Genomic DNA, 17,667 nt, shown 5'->3' with positions numbered 1-17,667 from the left:
TGACTTTGAAAATTTCAAATAAAACAGCAAAGAAAATCATTAGATATTGATCAAAATTATTGTTGTCTATGAATTTCATGTCATTCGTGACTTGTTAAACCTTATAGCTGTGTCCTAGCACTTACTTTTAGGCTGGCGAAACGTAAAAAATTGGCATGTAAAATTTAATCTGCGTTGAAAATCAATATTGTATACAAATCCAGCCCAATATCTTCAGTTAAGCATCGTCAACATCATAATCATATTCAAAGGTATCATCCACAACAGAGTTGGAAGGATACATATTCCAATTATATTAACACAGGTGTCAGCCAATCTCTTTCAGTACAACTTGATTGAGAAAGGACTGACAGGAGGCCAAAACAGAATACTTAGAGCATTTATTGTTGCCAAACAAACTGAAATCATTCTTTTGCGGTCTTTTTTTCCAACTCAGTCATATAATAACAACATAACATCAGTTTTTTGAGAGACAAGATAGTATGAGAAATATTCAAGAGCGAGTCTTAGTTACGAATCACATTTTCTAGCTAAATAAACTAACTATTTCTGGTTGTTTTCAGCTTCCGGGAAACATTCACGGTAAGCCCCTCCTTAGAGTTATTTTGTATTTTTTCTAGTCACAATTGTCACTACAGAGCTTTTTGTAGTTTACTTTCGAGATGAGAGGGTTGAGGATTTCATCTTCTTTCTCTTCTTTCTTCACGCCTGTTCCATGTCAAACATATCTTCTCCGTCTTTTTTCTCGCGTTCGTCAGCTTCTTTAACATCTCCATTCGATTGGCCATTCGCTACTGCAAATAAACAGACACTGTGAAAAATTTAAAACATTGGAAAGCCAACAGACAGTTGGAAAAAAGCTAATGAACTCTGGGAAATCTGTTAACTAATAACCATTTTTAAAATTAAGTCAATCACGTTTTTCGTGGACTATACAATTTTGCTGTCCGACAGTGGAGTTTACCTTCCTTTTAACAATAGAAATGCACTGAGCTTAAAAAGAAATCACAATTCAAATCGCGAAAACTCAAAATTGAGCGTGAACAAATTTTAAGACTTTATTGCTGAAAAAAAATTATAAGAAAATCAGCAAGACCTATATAAGAGTCTTCACTACGTTCGTTACTCTTAGTTATAACTGAAAAATTTAAATGTAAGCGCAATGAAACGATGCAATAAAAAAGCAATTGAGCAATTACGAAAAAAAACACGCTAAGCAAGGGCCAGCATTACTTACATTGTCACAGCAAAATGTTATCGATTCGACTAATTATAAATTGGGACTAAGTGGGGCGGGGGGTTGTTAAATTTTCAACTTTTTCTTAGATCTTCTTGGGCTCAATTATGGAACAAAAAGTGACATGCAACTCGTATTTGATTGCAGATTAAACGAGACTACTCGTATCAGGGCAAAGCCCTGAAAATTCCGACTGGCTTTTAAGGTCTATGGAGCAGTAATAATATGAAAAAATTAACTGTAATATAATATGAATTTTTTTTATTTGAAATTTTTTGTAAATATCATTCAGCCAAACTCCATATAAAGAACAAAGTGATAACTTCGCTCCCTGTAACAAATCAATTATGGTAAATAAGCTCCTTTCAATCAATTTTGAACGATTTCTAAGACGGATTAACTCTCCGCTCACGCGTTAATAGCGCCAAACAAATCGCGCGTTAATTGTCTTAAATTGGTCAAAATGGCAATCTTCAAACCACCATAACTTTACAAAAAACAATCACAGGTGAAATATCTTTTCAAATTTAAGCTTAGGACAGCAATAGCTTTCGAAAGATATTAAAAAAATTCTTCAAAAATGGCTAGTTAAAAGTCGAAATTTGTCTGAAAAAACAACACCCCGAGCACAAATATTCCGTTACTTTCGTTACGAAACAATAAATATCTGTGTGAAAAACGTTAATACTTGAAACAAGATTAGCCTGCTGCTGTGCAAGTAGCGTATATAGTTACGACCACAGTTAACTTTTCCTAGTAAATAATTTCCTCAAATTTCCAAAGTATATTTTGCGCCGAGGGAAGAGTACTTAACTAGATTTTAAAACTACCAATGGCTTCATTAACAAAATTGTAATTTATAAAGCAACTTAAGCTCAAAATGAATGAATTTAAAGGGTAATTCTTTAAAAAATCGTTAACGAAGCAAACATTTCAAGCCGACCAATTCTGATCACTCGAATAATTCTGACGATAACTACTCGTGCTAAAAAAAAAAAGCTCGGAAAAAAACTTCCATCTGACTTCGAGGTCGGAAAATATAGATCAAGAGAATTTTTGAAAACCAAGACAAAATTATTTTGAACAATTGAATTGACTCTTTGAAATTTAAGGACTTATAGGCAAAATTAAAGCCTTTTCAGTTTTAAAAAGTAGCAAAAAAAGCATTTTATCGAAAAAAAGCTTTGGATTAAGTTATCTTGAATGAACTAATTTAGAAACCTGCTAATAATGACCAACAGAAGACAAAATTAGACAGATTTTAGACGAAACCATAGTTAAAAAAAGGATTAATCGAAAGAACAAAAGAAGTTCAAGCGGGTTTTTCTTGACACTGACAACTTTTTGAAAATTTTGAAGAAAAAACCGACTTATCGGTCCTTAATATGATATATCACTTGAGCCATTCCGATGATTATTTGTGGTACCTGATACCTGCGCAAAAAAACTTAAACACCACCGACTAGACAGTTCCTACCCATTTTCAGGAGTCGCTACAACAAACTTTATTCAGAAACCTTGAAATGTTATATTTTTGAAGCCTGCTTAACTTAACCGGTTGTAGGAAACCACATATCTCAATAGAAAACTTTAGGACTTTTAGGACACAAAATAGGCAGAAAAATCTTGTTTATGTTCTGCGAAAAAACGAACTGCCTTTTTATGGCGGATAAGTCAGACGTTAAATCTTGGCCACATATGCATTTCAGACAGAGGGCGAAGCTTAAAACCAGTTGCGAAACAACACAAACATTTTGACAAAATTATCAAAACAATGGCTGCTACCATCGCAAAAATGTCGAAAAGATTATACGTTTGTCTTTATGTGCATAAGTTCATTTTGAAAAACATGCCTATTCAGACAATTACCATTAACAGACAATAAAAATGAATTTATGAAGCGATAAATAGCCGAAGAAACTAAACAAAAATTGCGAGGAAAAAAGTTAGAAATAGAAAACTCAAAGCTATCAAAAGTACCCCTAGAGTTGAAAATTTCAAAGTGATAGCAATCCGACTCAAAAACAATTAAGCTTTGATATGATACCATACTTGAACCCCAACTAGCGTTTTACTGTTTTAAAGCTAGGCTCATACCATCTCCCAATATTAATAAACCTTCCAATTGCAGAAGATTATATGTTCGCTCTTCTCAAAACAATTTTTAAAAAAAAGCAGACTGGAAAAGTTTTACCAAGGAGATAGAGATTTTAGCAAAAAAACCATTGCAGCACGTTGTAAGCTCCGCAGAATGGACCTTTCTCGCTCAACAAAGATCAATTCAAAGTTTTTAACCCATCTGACCCAAATACAAATAGACCATTAACCAAGAGATCAGGTCCACTTTTTCGAAAAAAAAATAAAACAGAAATGGCGAGAATTCCCCCTGACTTGTTACCACCATTCAGCAAAACCTCGAAAGCTCACTAGCTTTACCCCTCTGGAGACCGACAAAAATATCAAAGCGGCAAAAGCATTAGGACCAAATGGTCTATGAACAGTCCACATTGAACATATCGGACAAAAAGCAAAAAAAATTTAACAAACATATTTAACCTTCCTTTTACTTTGAAAAAAAATTCACCGAAATTGGAAAAATATTGAAGTGGAACCACCTTCGAAAGCAAACAAGATCTGAAACATCCAGACTCATATCGCCCAGTGTCTATTTAAGGCATGGCTGTCAAAATTTGATAATCTTTGAACCATCCAACCCTTACCAAGTTATTACCCCAGGCCGATCAACAACATGGCTTTCGATCGCGGCATTCCAGCATGACGGCATTTTCAACTCAGATTTTTTTAAATCATGGACGGTTTTAATCAACAAACGCCCCCAAAAACGATAGTCTTGGTCACACTTGTATTATCAAACGCTTTTGACATGGTCAACTTTTGTGCACTCCTGGATCTACTTCACTTTCATAAGGGAAGGCGCACACCAAGCCGTACCACACTTCCCCCCTTCAAAAATTTCTGATCAACAGAAATTATAAACAAATCCAAAATGAGTTTAAATAGGAGTTTGAAATGTTTTAGTTTTAGCTAGTCATCCGATTTCTGAGGTTGTATCTTGTTCTTTTTGAACACTTTCATTCTTTTTTTTTGGAGACGGGGATGGAGATAACTCAGCCGCCGACACCGGGATTGTTAGCCCACCGTAACATCCTGGAGTTGACGCTTCTGTCACTTCTTTAACTGCATGGTGAATGGCGCTGCCGTAAAATTCTGTCTGTCTTTTACTGCGGCCTGAGGTTCTCGAAGAAGAAGACTCGTTTCCGTCTTGATCTGCTGTGTATTCGGGAGTTATCTTCTGCGGGGTATCTGCCGACTTGTTGGGGCTAGAATCCGGGGTTTGTTTCACTACAGTCAATGGACAGGACTGTGGTGTAACGTTGGTTTCTGTCACCTGGTCGTCTTCTGAGGAGACCGGTAAAAGTCCAGCTGCATCTGAGACAACTTCTGCGCCCTGTTGAGTCGTGGTTCTCCTGGTCTTATCGGACCTCTTGTTGTCGATCTTGATAGAAACTGGGACAACATTTGAACATGAAGGTTTATCAACTGGAGAAAAGTTGACACAGGAGGATTGATTTAAAAACAATTATTAAAACAATTTTTTTAAAAAAAAGCAGACTGGAAAAGTTTTACCAAGGAGATTGGATTAAAACAATTTTTTTTTAAAAAGCAGACTGGAAAAGTTTTACCAAGGAGATAGAGATTTTAGCAAAAAAACCATTGCAGCACGTTGTAAGCTCCGCAGAACGGACCTTTCTCGCTCAACAAAGATCAATTCAAAGTTTTTAACCCATCTGACCCAAACACAAATAGACCATTAACCAAGAGATCAGGTCCACTTTTTCGAAAAAATAAAAATAAAACAGAAATGGCGAGAATTCCCCCTGACTTGTTACCACCATTCAGCAAAACCTCGAAAGCTCACTAGCTTTACCCCTCTAGAGACCGACAAAAATATCAAAGCGGCAAAAGCATTAGGACCAAATGGTCTATGAACAGTCCACATTGAACATATCGGACAAATAGCAAAAAAAATTTAACAAACATATTTAACCTTCGTTTTACTTTGAATAAAAATTCACCGAAATTGGAAAAAAATTGAAGTGGAACCACCTTCGAAAGCAAACAAGATCTGAAACATCCAGACTCATATCGCCCAGTGTCTATTTAAGGCATGGCTGTCAAAAGTTGATAATCTTTGAACCATCCAACCCTTACCAAGTTATTACCCCAGGCCGATCAACAACATGGCTTTCGATCGCGGCATTCCACCATAACGGCATTTTCAACTCAGATTTTTTTAAATCATGGACGGTTTTAGTCAACAAATGCCCCCAAAAACGATAGTCTTGGTCACACTTGTATTATCAAACGCTTTTGACATGGTCAACTTTTGTGCACTCCTGGATCTACTTCACTTTCATAAGGGAAGGCGCACACCAAGCCGTACCACACTTCCCCCCTTCAAAAATTTCTGTTCAACAGAAATTATAAACAAATCCAAAATGAGTTTAAATAGGAGTTTGAAATGTTTTAGTTTTAGCTAGTCATCCGATTTCTGAGGTTGTATCTTGTTCTTTTTGAACACTTTCATTCTTTTTTTTGGAGACGGGGATGGAGATAACTCAGCCGCCGACACCGGGATTGTTAGCCCACCGTAACATCCTGGAGTTGACGCTTCTGTCACTTCTTTAACTGCATGGTGAATGGCGCTGCCGTAAAATTCTGTCTGTCTTTTACTGCGGCCTGAGGTTCTCGAAGAAGAAGACTCGTTTCCGTCTTGATCTGCTGTGTATTCGGGAGTTATCTTCTGCGGGGTATCTGCCGACTTGTTGGGGCTAGAATCCGGGGTTTGTTTCACTACAGTCAATGGACAGGACTGTGGTGTAACGTTGGTTTCTGTCACCTGGTCGTCTTCTGAGGAGACCGGTAAAAGTCCAGCTGCATCTGAGACAACTTCTGCGCCCTGTTGAGTCGTGGTTCTCCTGGTCTTATCGGACCTCTTGTTGTCGATCTTGATAGAAACTGGGACAACATTTGAACATGAAGGTTTATCAACTGGAGAAAAGTTGACACAGGAGGATTGATTACGCCTCCAGAACTCGATGACGTTCTTGTCAGATCCACTACCGGAATCGGAAGTCTCAGAGTTTGTATCAGGGTGCTGGTTGGTCTGTTTATTTGTATCGGAGTGCTGGCTCTATTTACACTGGGAGCATTGTCTGCAGCTCTTGCAAAGACTTACGATGTCTCTGTGGATCCTCGGCCACCACAAATACTGGGCCGTGTCCACTATCGCTTCTTGACTCGGGTGCGAACGGTGTAGACGTGAAAGTACTGCCCGTCGGAGGCAACTCGGTATCGCGATTCTATCGTCGATAATAATGCAACCGTCCACTACCACTGCTGAGTCCCGAAATGTCTTGATGTAGGGATCTATCCTAGCGAAGCCTTTGTAGTCCCTGTTTCTGATTGCCATTTTCATCAGCCTGAGAGTTGCATCTTCGTCCGTCAGTTCGCTGAGGATGTCTGCGTCCAGAGTTCCTATCAGACCCGGTAGTGACTTTTTGTCCATGGCGACTATTCTTTGCCCAATTGAAACTCGGTTCACTTGTCCTGCCGCTCGTTTCGGTCAGATCATCCTTTGTTTTCGGAAACTTGCGATTATCGTTGCATATTTTGTTCGTCGGAGTTCGCCTGCTTCCACTGATGACATCATTCTTGGTCTCTTCACCTTCTGTCTGCGGATCGGTCTTGAGCGACCAATTGGAATTCTGGATAGGGCGCTAATTCGTTCAACAATCTTCTGATAATTTCCTCCATAATGGGATCATCTCATCCATAGCATTCGACATATCTAAAATTGAAAGATTTTTTTTTACTCACTTGCTGGTGCATTAATACCCGGGTTAAGTTTGTAATATGGCACAGATGATTTTGATATGTTGCAGTTGGATACAGGAGAGTGAAATTTGTTACAGGATGTGAAAGGATGCTGGAGGAATTTGCCAGAGCCACGAGTACGATATCTCAAATCTGATTGATTCACGTTTTTGCATAAATTATCTGCGCCCTCTCGCGGTGGATGTATTTTATGTATATCTCTTGGTTCAAATCTGTGCATAAATTAAGCGCGCCCTCACGCGGCGAGCATCCGTTAATAGCGTTTACCCGCTTGTGATTGGCCAGTTTCTGTGCATAAATTAGTGGCGCCCTCTCGCGGTGTGCATCCATAATTGAATTTCCTGGATTCTGATTGGTTGAAGTTAGTGAATAAATTAATGGCGCCCTCTCGCGGAGTTAGTTTGTAAATAGCGTGAGTTGGTTTCTCTCAGTTAGAGTGCTGAGAACTCCGCAGCCTTCTTCATGTGCCACTTTCTTCTTCCAGACCATCCACTCATTCGCCGATTTTGCAAGCTGTTCTAACGATCTGTAGTAGGTCGTGTTTGCGATCTGAATAGACTCGTGCTTAAATTTGGGAGAAACTTCTCTGCTCTGGTAGCCCTTCTTCACTACTTCGACCCTAGGCCTTCTGTCACACAACTCTCTTCTTTCCTCTGCTGTCAGGAGGTCTCTCTCCAAATTTTGCTCGTCTAAATGCAATTTAGATTTTAATTTGTCGGTCGCTAGCGACCACTCAGAATTACGTTTCCTGCCAAAGTGTAATTCGAACGGTGATTTACCTGTAAATGAATTTTTCGTGACTCGGATATCTTCGATTATCATTTAAAAAGCCGATTGAATATCCGGTGGATTATCTTCCAATTGTAAGGTTCCCAATTTTCTTTCAATCGTCTGAATAGTACGCTCTACGAATCCACATCCTCGGTGATCTCCGACCTAGCAGAAAAAACGATTGATTCCTTTTGATTTGCAAAATTGATCTACAGTCTTATTTTTAAATCCAGAATACTGGTCGGTTCTGATTGCTTTAGGAATACTATGAGTAAAAATGTAATTCTCCAAGAATTTTAAAACTTATTCGCTCCGGTCGTTTTAAAGAGCATTGCAGACGGATATTTAGAATAACGGTCGATAGCTACCAGGATATAAATTTTGTTACATACACCATCACAAACTGGACCCGCGTTATCTAATTGGAGTTCCTCATTGGGAGCATTCAATAGAGGAAGAGACTTGTACATTTTAAAAGGACTCAATGGTTTTAAGTTCTTACCAATTTTTGTACATTCTCTGCAGCTCTTGCAAAGACTTACGATGTCTCTGTGGATCCTCGGCCACCACAGATACTGAGCCGTATCCACCATCGCTTCTTGACTCGGGTGCGAACGGTGTAGACGTGAAAGTACTGCCCGTCGGAGGCAACTCGGTATCGCGATTCTATCGTCGATAATAATGCAACCGTCCACTACCGCTGCTGAGTCCCAAAATGTCTTGATGGAGGGATCTGTCCTAGCGAAGCCTTCGTAGTCCCTGTTTCTGATTGCCATTTTCATCAGCCTGAGAGTTGCACCTTCGTCCGTCAGTTCGCTGAGGATGTCTGCGTCCAGAATTCCTATCAGACCCGGTAGTGACTTTTTGTCCATGGCGACTATCCTTTGCCCAATTGAAACTCGGTTCACTTGTCTTGCCGCTCAATTCGGTCAGATCATCCTTTGTTTTCGGAAATTTGCGATTATCGTGGCATATTTTGTTCGTCTGAGTTCGCCTGCTTCCGCTGATGACATCCTTCTTGGTCTCTTCGCCTTCTGTCTGCGGATCGGTCTTGAGCGACCAGTTGGAATTCTGGATAGGGCGCTAATTCGTTCAACAATCTTCTGATAATTTCCTCCATAATGGGATCATCCATAGCATTCGACATATCTAAAATTGAAAGATTTTTTTTTACTCACTTGCTGGTGCATTAATACCCGGGTTAAGTTTGTAATATGGCACAGATGATTTTGATATGTTGCAGTTGGATACAGGAGAGTGAGTTTTGTTACAGGATGTGAAAGAATGCTGGAGGAATTTGCCAGAGCCACGAGTACGATATCTCAAATCTGATTGGTTCACGTTTTTGCATAAATTATCTGCGCCCTCTCGCGGTGGATGTATTTTATGTATATCTCTTGGTTCAAATCTGTGCATAAATTAAGCGCGCCCTCACGCGGCGAGCATCCGTTTATAGCGTTTACCCGATTGTGATTGGCCAGTTTCTGTGCATAAATTAGTGGCGCCCTCTCGCGGTGTGCATCCATAATTGAATTTCCTGGATTCTGATTGGTTGAAGTTAGTGAATAAATTAATGGCGCCCTCTCGCGGAGTTAGTTTGTAAATAGCGTGAGTTGGTTTCTCTCAGTTAGAGTGCTGAGAAATCCGCAGCCTTCTTCATGTGCCACTTTCTTCTTCCAGACCATCCACTCATTCGCCGATTTTGCAAGCTGTTCTAACGATCTGTAGTAGGTCGTGTTTGCAATCTGAATAGACTCGTGCTTAAATTTGGGAGACACTTCTCTGCTCTGGTAGCCCTTCTTCACTACTTTGACCCTAGGCCTGCTGTCACACAACTCTCTTCTTTCCTCTGCTGTCAGGAGGTCTCTCTCCAAATTTTGCTCGTCTAAATGCAATTTAGATTTTAATTTGTCGGTCGCTAGCGACCACTCAGAATTACGTTTCCTGTCAAAGTGTAATTCGAACGGTGATTTACCTGTAAATGAATTTTTCGTGACTCGGATATCTTCGATTATCATTTTAAAAGCCGATTGAATATCCGGTGGATTATCTTCCAATTGTAAGGTTCCCAATTTTCTTTCAATCGTCTGAATAGTACGCTCTACGAATCCACATCCTCGGTGATCTCCGACCTAGCAGAAAACATGATTGATCCCTTTTGATTTGCAAAATTGATCTACAGTCTTATTTTTAAATCCAGAATACTGGTCCGTTCTGATTGCTTTAGGAATACCATGAGTAAAAATGTAGTTCTCCAAGAATTTTAAAACTTCATTCGCTCCGGTCGTTTTAAAGAGCATTGCAGACGGATATTTAGAATAACGGTCGATAGCTACCAAGATATGAATTTGGTTACCTACACCATCAGAAAGTGGACCCGCGTTATCTAATTGTAGTTCCTCATTGGGAGCATTTAACAGAGGAAGAGACTTATACATTTTAAAAGGACTCATTGGTTTTAAGTTCTTACTAAATTTTGTACATTGTCTGCAGCTCTTGCAAAGACTTACGATGTCTCTGTGGATCCTCGGCCACCACAAATACTGGGCCGTGTCCGCTATCGCTTCTTGACTCGGGTGCGAACGGTGTAGACGTGAAAGTACTGCCCGTCGGAGGCAACTCGGTATCGCGATTCTATCGTCGATAATAATGCAACCGTCCACTACCGCTGCTGAGTCCCGAAATGTCTTGATGTAGGGATCTATCTTAGCGAAGCCTTTGTAGTCCCTGTTTCTGAATGCCATTTTCATCAGCCTGAGAGTTGCATCTTCGTCCGTCAGTTCGCTGAGGATGTCTGCGTCCAGAGTTCCTATCAGACCCGGTAGTGACTTTTTGTCCATGGCGACTATTCTTTGCCCAATTGAAACTCGGTTCACTTGTCCTGCCGCTCGTTTCGGTCAGATCATCCTTTGTTTTCGGAAACTTGCGATTATCGTTGCATATTTTGTTCGTCGGAGTTCGCCTGCTTCCACTGATGACATCATTCTTGGTCTCTTCGCCTTCTGTCTGCGGATCGGTCTTGAGCGACCAATTGGAATTCTGGATAGGGCGCTAATTCGTTCAACAATCTTCTGATAATTTCCTCCATAATGGGATCATCCATAGCATTCGACATATCTAAAATTGAAAGATTTTTTTTTACTCACTTGCTGGTGCATTAATACCCGGGTTAAGTTTGTAATATGGCACAGATGATTTTGATATGTTGCAGTTGGATACAGGAGAGTGAGTTTTGTTACAGGATGTGAAAGAATGCTGGAGGAATTTGCCAGAGCCACGAGTACGATATCTCAAATCTTATTGGTTCACGTTTTTGCATAAATTATCTGCGCCCTCTCGCGGAGGATGTATTTTATGTATATCTCTTGGTTCTGATTGGTTCTAACCTGTGCATAAATTAAGCGCGCCCTCACGCGGCGAGCATCCGTTAATAGCGTTTACCCGATTGTGATTGGCCAGTTTCTGTGCATAAATTAGTGGCGCCCTCTCGCGGTTTGCATCCATAATTGAATTTCCTGGATTCTGATTGGTTGAAGTTAGTGAATAAATTAACGGCGCCCTCTCGCGGAGTTAGTTTGTAAATAGCTGTATTTCCTGAATAATTTAAACTTGTGGCTGAAATGTCGTCGCTCTCTTGCTGATTCATACAAGTACTGGAATTCTTGGTCTGAAAAGACCGGTCTATATACAAAATGTTATTTATACAAGGGATGCTTTTTGATACATCCTGCTTAAAATTATGACTAGGTACATGATTACACTCTTTGTTGTAAAGCTTTTCTACAGTTGAGCAGGCGGAAAAGAAATGTTGGATAGATTTTACCACGTACTGCTCGTCGTAACTTGATGGTTGAGGAGCTTCGAATGTAGGGTGACGCGATAAGTAATCGACTATACCTAACTTTGTTCCAGCAATATGTGTGACTTTAAAATCAAAAGGTAAAAGTCTGTCTGCCCAACTGTTCACACGAGATTGATACGATTTTTTACCTTGAAAAGTTGATATGATTGCTTTGTGGTCAGTTACTACCTCAAATCTATTTCCCAGTAAAAAGTTTCTGAAATGTTCGCATAACCATACTATGGCAAGTAATTCTAATTCATTAGTACTGTATTTCTTTTCCTGGATATTTAAAAATCTAGAGGCGAATGATATTGGGACCCAGGAACCATCCCGTTATTTCTGTCTTAAAGCTGCACCTAGTCCGCTGTGACTAGCATCACATTTCACCCTGGAATTTCTCTTTTGATCGTAATGGTACATTTTTGTGATGTGAGATTATCTTCAAATGCCTTTTGTTGGTCCGTACCCCATGAATATTTTTCTTTGTTAATCAATTTCAGCGAGGGTCTGAATTGTTCGGTCAGAATATGGAAATTTGGTAGTAATTTCTGAAGGTGGTTAAGGACTCCCATGAAGGAACGTAATTGTTTTAAAGGTTCAAGAAAAATAGGCAATTTAAAAAATATTTTGCCAGAAAAGTATCAGTTAATGATTTCAAAAGTTGTATTTTTGTTTAAACAGTTTACTGTAGCAACTGAACAAGAGAACCTGTGAAAAACGTGTACAAATTACATAATAATAATCAGACGTTATCAGTTCTAATTTTATCTCTGCCAGCAAATTGTTCGTTCAATTGATACTTTTTTCCTCCCAAGTTCTGACTAAAAATTCTTGCAAAGTGAGTTCAACAGCGAAAGCTTGTATTAAGCAGAAAGCAAGAATAACCTTAAAACATAGAACATTTCTAGCGAAAACATCATGAAATTTATGTTGCAGAAGCAGCAGAAAGATAATCGACAGTTATGAAGAAGATTTTGTTGAATTTCAGACAAAATCTGTTATACTTTTAAGAAAAAATAATCTCAAAGTTAATCAATTTTAGCAGTAAACTGTTCATTTTTCATCATTGATCTGAAAATTATTGTTATCAACGAGAAAAATTTTTTGTAGAAATTTGGTTTACTCATTGAGAAAAAACGGAGTCGTTGAATCATGGAGTTTGATCTAGAAAATTCAATGAACATTGCTCTTCTTGTTGAATTTATTTGCGATTCTTATTTCAATTCTTTCTGAACTGAACAAAGAAAAACGAGTTTATTACACAAATAAAAAGTTGAAAATGGAAAAATTTGGATAGATTTGATTAAATTTCCCTTTACTTTCTGGAAAACTACAATTAATTTCGCTATTTTCACGAGAAATCGGAAGTTTTAAAATTGATTCAACTTTTATGAGGTTGTTTTTAGTGATCAGAGCATTATATAACCCGCTTTTCAGCTCAAATAATGATAAACTTTATAGTATTTCAATATTTTGAGAGAAAATTGTGGAAACCCAAAGTTATATTCAAAATTTTGCAGCATTGTCTCATGATAATGCGAATTAAAATAAAATTTTGAGCTCAATTTTAAACTCTGTACGTAAGTATATTTTTTCAATCAGACAAGAAGCAACAAAAAATTAGCCAAACTGAAAACTTTTGCAATTTTTTCCAAATACTTAAAATTTTTGCAATTTTTTTCAAAAAATTGTGACTTTTTTCCAAGTTTCACTAGTTTTAAAACCATGATGAGCTTTCCCTCCGGTATTCACAACTTTCATTAACCTGCTTCTGAGCTCAAACTAGGGTAAATTTTGTAGTATTTTGAGTGAAAATTGTGGAAAAATCCATTTTTTTTCGAAATTTTTTTAACATTGTCTCAACATGATTCCAATTAAAATACAACATGGGCTTAATTTGAACCTCTGCACGTGATATAACAATGATAATTTACTTCTAGATCAGATGCGACAAAAAAAAACCAAATCTGAGAGTTCTGCAATTTTCTCCAAAAAATTAAAATTTTTGCAATTTTTTCCAAATACTTTAGTTTTTTGCTTTTTTTTTCCAAAAACTTGACATTTTTCGAAGTTTCAGTAGTTTTCATCATAGTTTGAAGTAGATAGAGCACTGATTCAAGAAAAAAAGATCATCTAATTAATTAGTTTATAGGTCGAGTGATAACAAATCTTATCGTATTTTGAAGTTTTTGAAACTCTCACCACTGCCTTATCCTGAACCAGAAAACTAATTACATGACTTTCAATCCACAACCTACACTTAATTAACCATTGATATTCACCAATTATATAACGCGCCGAAAATTTTGCGAAAAAACGAGACATTTTCACACAAAAACCGAAGAAATACCATTTTTCTTACAATTCTCTTGCCATCACACTGAAACCTCACCATTCCCTATCTTAATACATTGGGGAATCTATTCCCTATCTTATTGAGTTCTTAATTCCCTAAAATATATTAATACATAGGGAAATCTATACACTATACTAACAGATAGGATATTCGGGCGCCGAAAAAACTTACCATCTGAAACTTACCATCTGAAACCTGCTATCTTTGAACATTGGGAAACCTATTCCTTATCTTATTTCATTGGGAAATCTATTCCCTATGTTAATACATAGGGTGAAGACGGGATACTCTATAGCCTATGTTAATACATGGAGGTCTTCAGACACCACCCCCCCCCCCCCCCGATGTTGAATCCAACCAACATATACTACTCACTTGATTAATCAAAAGCTTTTGACATGGTCAGCCTTTGCACACTCCTGGATCTACTTCATGACACCAGCGTGCCGAGAAGCCTATTTAAGTGGTTGTCAATCAAAAAGTATCTTCAGGGACGACCTGTCAAAATCTACGTCTGTTTATACAGTCGTTCCTCAAGGATCAGTGTTATCGCTGACACTGTTAACATTTTACACCCAAAGATATTAATATTGATCCGAATGTTAATATGAACAAAACTATACTGCCCCTCGATAAACATTCTACAATACTTGATGTTTTCTTCGATCCGTCTCTAAACTTCACAGAACATTCCTAACAAACATTAGCAAAAGCCGCGTGCAGGTTATCGATCCTGAAAGCTTTATCCGAGACTTCCTGGGGCCAGTCCAAAGAAAATTTACTGGTTACTTTTAAAGCTTCGGTAAGACCAATTTTAGATTATGCGAGCCCTGTCAGAGGTTCCACGCTGCCAGTAAAATTTTAAACAAAATGCAAAAAATTCAATATGCTGCTCTCCGCGCGATCACTGGATGCACACAGATGAGCGCAAAATAACATTTTCATTCACAACGTTTAAATGCACACCACAAGTATCACCTACTGGCGTCACCGTTCGCCCTCAAAACATTTGTTCCATCAAATCGGCTTTTTTTTTCATCATTATCTCAAATCCCCCACGGAATGTCCACCCTTCGTTGCTTGACTTATACGCCCTTGAATATGACACTATCCTATCTCAAAATAATACTCTTTCGCCTTTAAACCCGCCACGGGATATTCGCCCTTCGTTGCTCGACTTATACGCCCCTGAATATGACACTATCCTATCTCAAAATAACACTCTTTCGCCTTTCAAAAATTTTAGTGAACGAGGTTCTTTCATCTCCAACCAGTTTAAATTGCTTCAAAAGCAAATTCACACTCACAGAGTTAGGCAAGCCATGGCAGATGCACCACCCCCTAAAGTTCTGCCTCTTAGACCACCTGCATTTTTCCCCGCCGAAGAATCTCTACCTAGTTCCACTAGGAAAACCATTTCCCAGTTGAGATCCGAGTACAGCCCCTTCCTAAAAATGTACCTGAACCGAATTGACCCCAACGTCGCCCCAAAAAGCTCGTATTGTTCTTCCCACATACTATTCTTCATCTTTTTAATTATTTCCAGAACACCACTTTTTCAACCCCAATAGACTTGTGGCTTCCTCCGACATTTCTGAGGCTTGGTTTGAACGTGCCGGAAGCGCCCCCTAGAGCCTAAAATCAACAACAACAGCACCTAATTTCATATCGCTCGCTCTGCTTAAACTCATTCACATAAACGTCTAATATGAACACACGTATTCACCATATCCCTACAAAATGGGTTGTTCCGACCATTTGAAAAATGTGGAGAAATTTGTATTCGGGCGTTTTTTTAAAATTTTTTCCACGCCAAATCAGGTAGTAGGCACCACAAATAATCATCGAAAAGAGTCGAGCCATATATCATAATAAAACCCTTTCAGTCATGATTTGAACGACCTTAATACTTTCCAAAAACCGGTTTGAAACTTTTGAATTTTTGTCTAACTTGGAGCGAGTAAAACGAGCGAGCATGCGTATTTATGCTTAATTTAGGCCGTTTACAATAGCTTACTTATGCTTAATTTTAGTTTAAATCGAGTATGTTTAGTTTTTGGAGTTTTAATAACTCCATTTTGAGAATCAAAACCTTAAAAGTTTCTGCGAAGAAAACTGAAAAAAAAAAGTATTTGTGTATTTATTTTTTTTGTTCTTCTCGTCAATTTTCTTCAAAGCTGCTGTCGAGTTTGCCTGTTTTACTATGACTGCCGATTATGCCTAAGTTGTAGTTTATTGTTCATTCCTTTTATCACATCGCGCAGAAGAAACGATACTAATTTGAATGACAAACAGTTCGTGTTTTTAGGACTATGGTCGGAAACATTATGTGATTCTTGTTTTATTATTTCAACCTCTGAACGGGGAACTTTCGAACATGCTCATAACTTTTGGATACAAAAAAGTTTAATTATCAGTTTACATCAAAGATTATGACAAGCAGCCGGTCAGTGGAAACACTAAACATGCTTGTAAGCACGTCGAACAATAATAGAATTGAGAAATAGAAATTATATTAAAAGGTTAAGTGTTTTGCCCGATAATCGATATAAAAAAAACAGATAGTTTGCTATAAGGTGAAATGTTTTGCGCGATATGTTAACAAACCCGGCTATGAAATTTTTTCTTCTTATTTTTTAAAACATTTCATGATTTTATTAGGGAAAATAAATACTGACCTGGTCTAAGACTACGATCACGCAGAATTTCTTCAGGTATGTCGTTCAAAAACTGGGGAGGAGTTTTTGCATGTGGTGAGTCTTTGTATCTCATCAAAGAGTCCCTCGAGTAAATAATGCGTGTACCTGTCAAAACATATCATTTTTAATGAAGGAGAAGTTGATATGGCATGTCCGCTAAATTTCTGAGATCTTATGTTTAAAGTCTTTTTGATCTGTGTGCACTATTTTAGAGTGAATTGTGACAACGAAGTACGACTGATTAGAGAAACTTGTTGGAACAGGGTTCTGTTTTAAGCAGAAAACTTATTTGGGTTAACTACAATGATTACTAAAACAGCGGACGTTAAGGTTCAATCGATATTTCAGGCGATACAGTCTGAATTTACCTCCAGGCGTTGTCCCGTAGATAGTACCCCCTAAACTGTAAGACACATTTTGAGGCAGTTCGGACTCGTCTTTGAAATACCGTATCGGTATCGCTGTTGAGCGATCGGTCCCTCCGTTTCCCTTCACATCTTCATTGCCGGGCATTCTATCTGAATTTTAGGTCAGACCAAAAAGTATATTTTCCGACTCATTTTTTGTTTTATTTTGTTTTAGCAATGTGCATACACTTCATTTTTTATTCGAAAACTGTTGTCCAGTTTGCTAAGAGCAGAAAAGTTAGTGCAATTACTTGACGTTTTAGCCTAACTGATAAACTTATTAATTAGATGTGATATGTTTCATATTTGCGCCTGTTTGTCGAGCGCTTTTGTAGAGGGTATTTATAGACAGGTCTGTCAATTAGGTCTCTGAACTGGTGGAAAGAGTTCCTGGCACGGAGAGTCTGGTGGTGCGCCGCTGGTCCTTCTGAGCT

General features: G+C 38.3%; 1 protein-coding gene across 1 annotated transcript; it reads right to left on the bottom strand.

Annotated features, from left to right (window-relative positions):
- Positions 1-150: 150 nt before the first annotated feature.
- Positions 151-17,381, bottom strand: LOC134851440 (eukaryotic translation initiation factor 4E-1A-binding protein homolog). The gene is made up of 3 exons (XM_063867516.1): positions 17,195-17,381; positions 16,806-16,931; positions 151-794 (listed from the first exon to the last, which is right to left on the bottom strand). The coding sequence occupies exons 1-3, from the start codon at positions 17,337-17,339 to the stop codon at positions 703-705; spliced, it is 363 nt and encodes a 120-aa protein (XP_063723586.1). The 5' UTR covers positions 17,340-17,381; the 3' UTR covers positions 151-702.
- Positions 17,382-17,667: the final 286 nt, after the last annotated feature.

Source organism: Symsagittifera roscoffensis, chromosome 7 (assembly GCF_963678635.1).
Source record: "Symsagittifera roscoffensis chromosome 7, txSymRosc1.1, whole genome shotgun sequence".
Taxonomy (NCBI): domain Eukaryota; kingdom Metazoa; phylum Xenacoelomorpha; order Acoela; family Convolutidae; genus Symsagittifera; species Symsagittifera roscoffensis.
The sequence above is the reverse complement of the archived record's forward strand: the minus strand, read 5'-3'. Positions and strand labels throughout refer to the sequence as shown.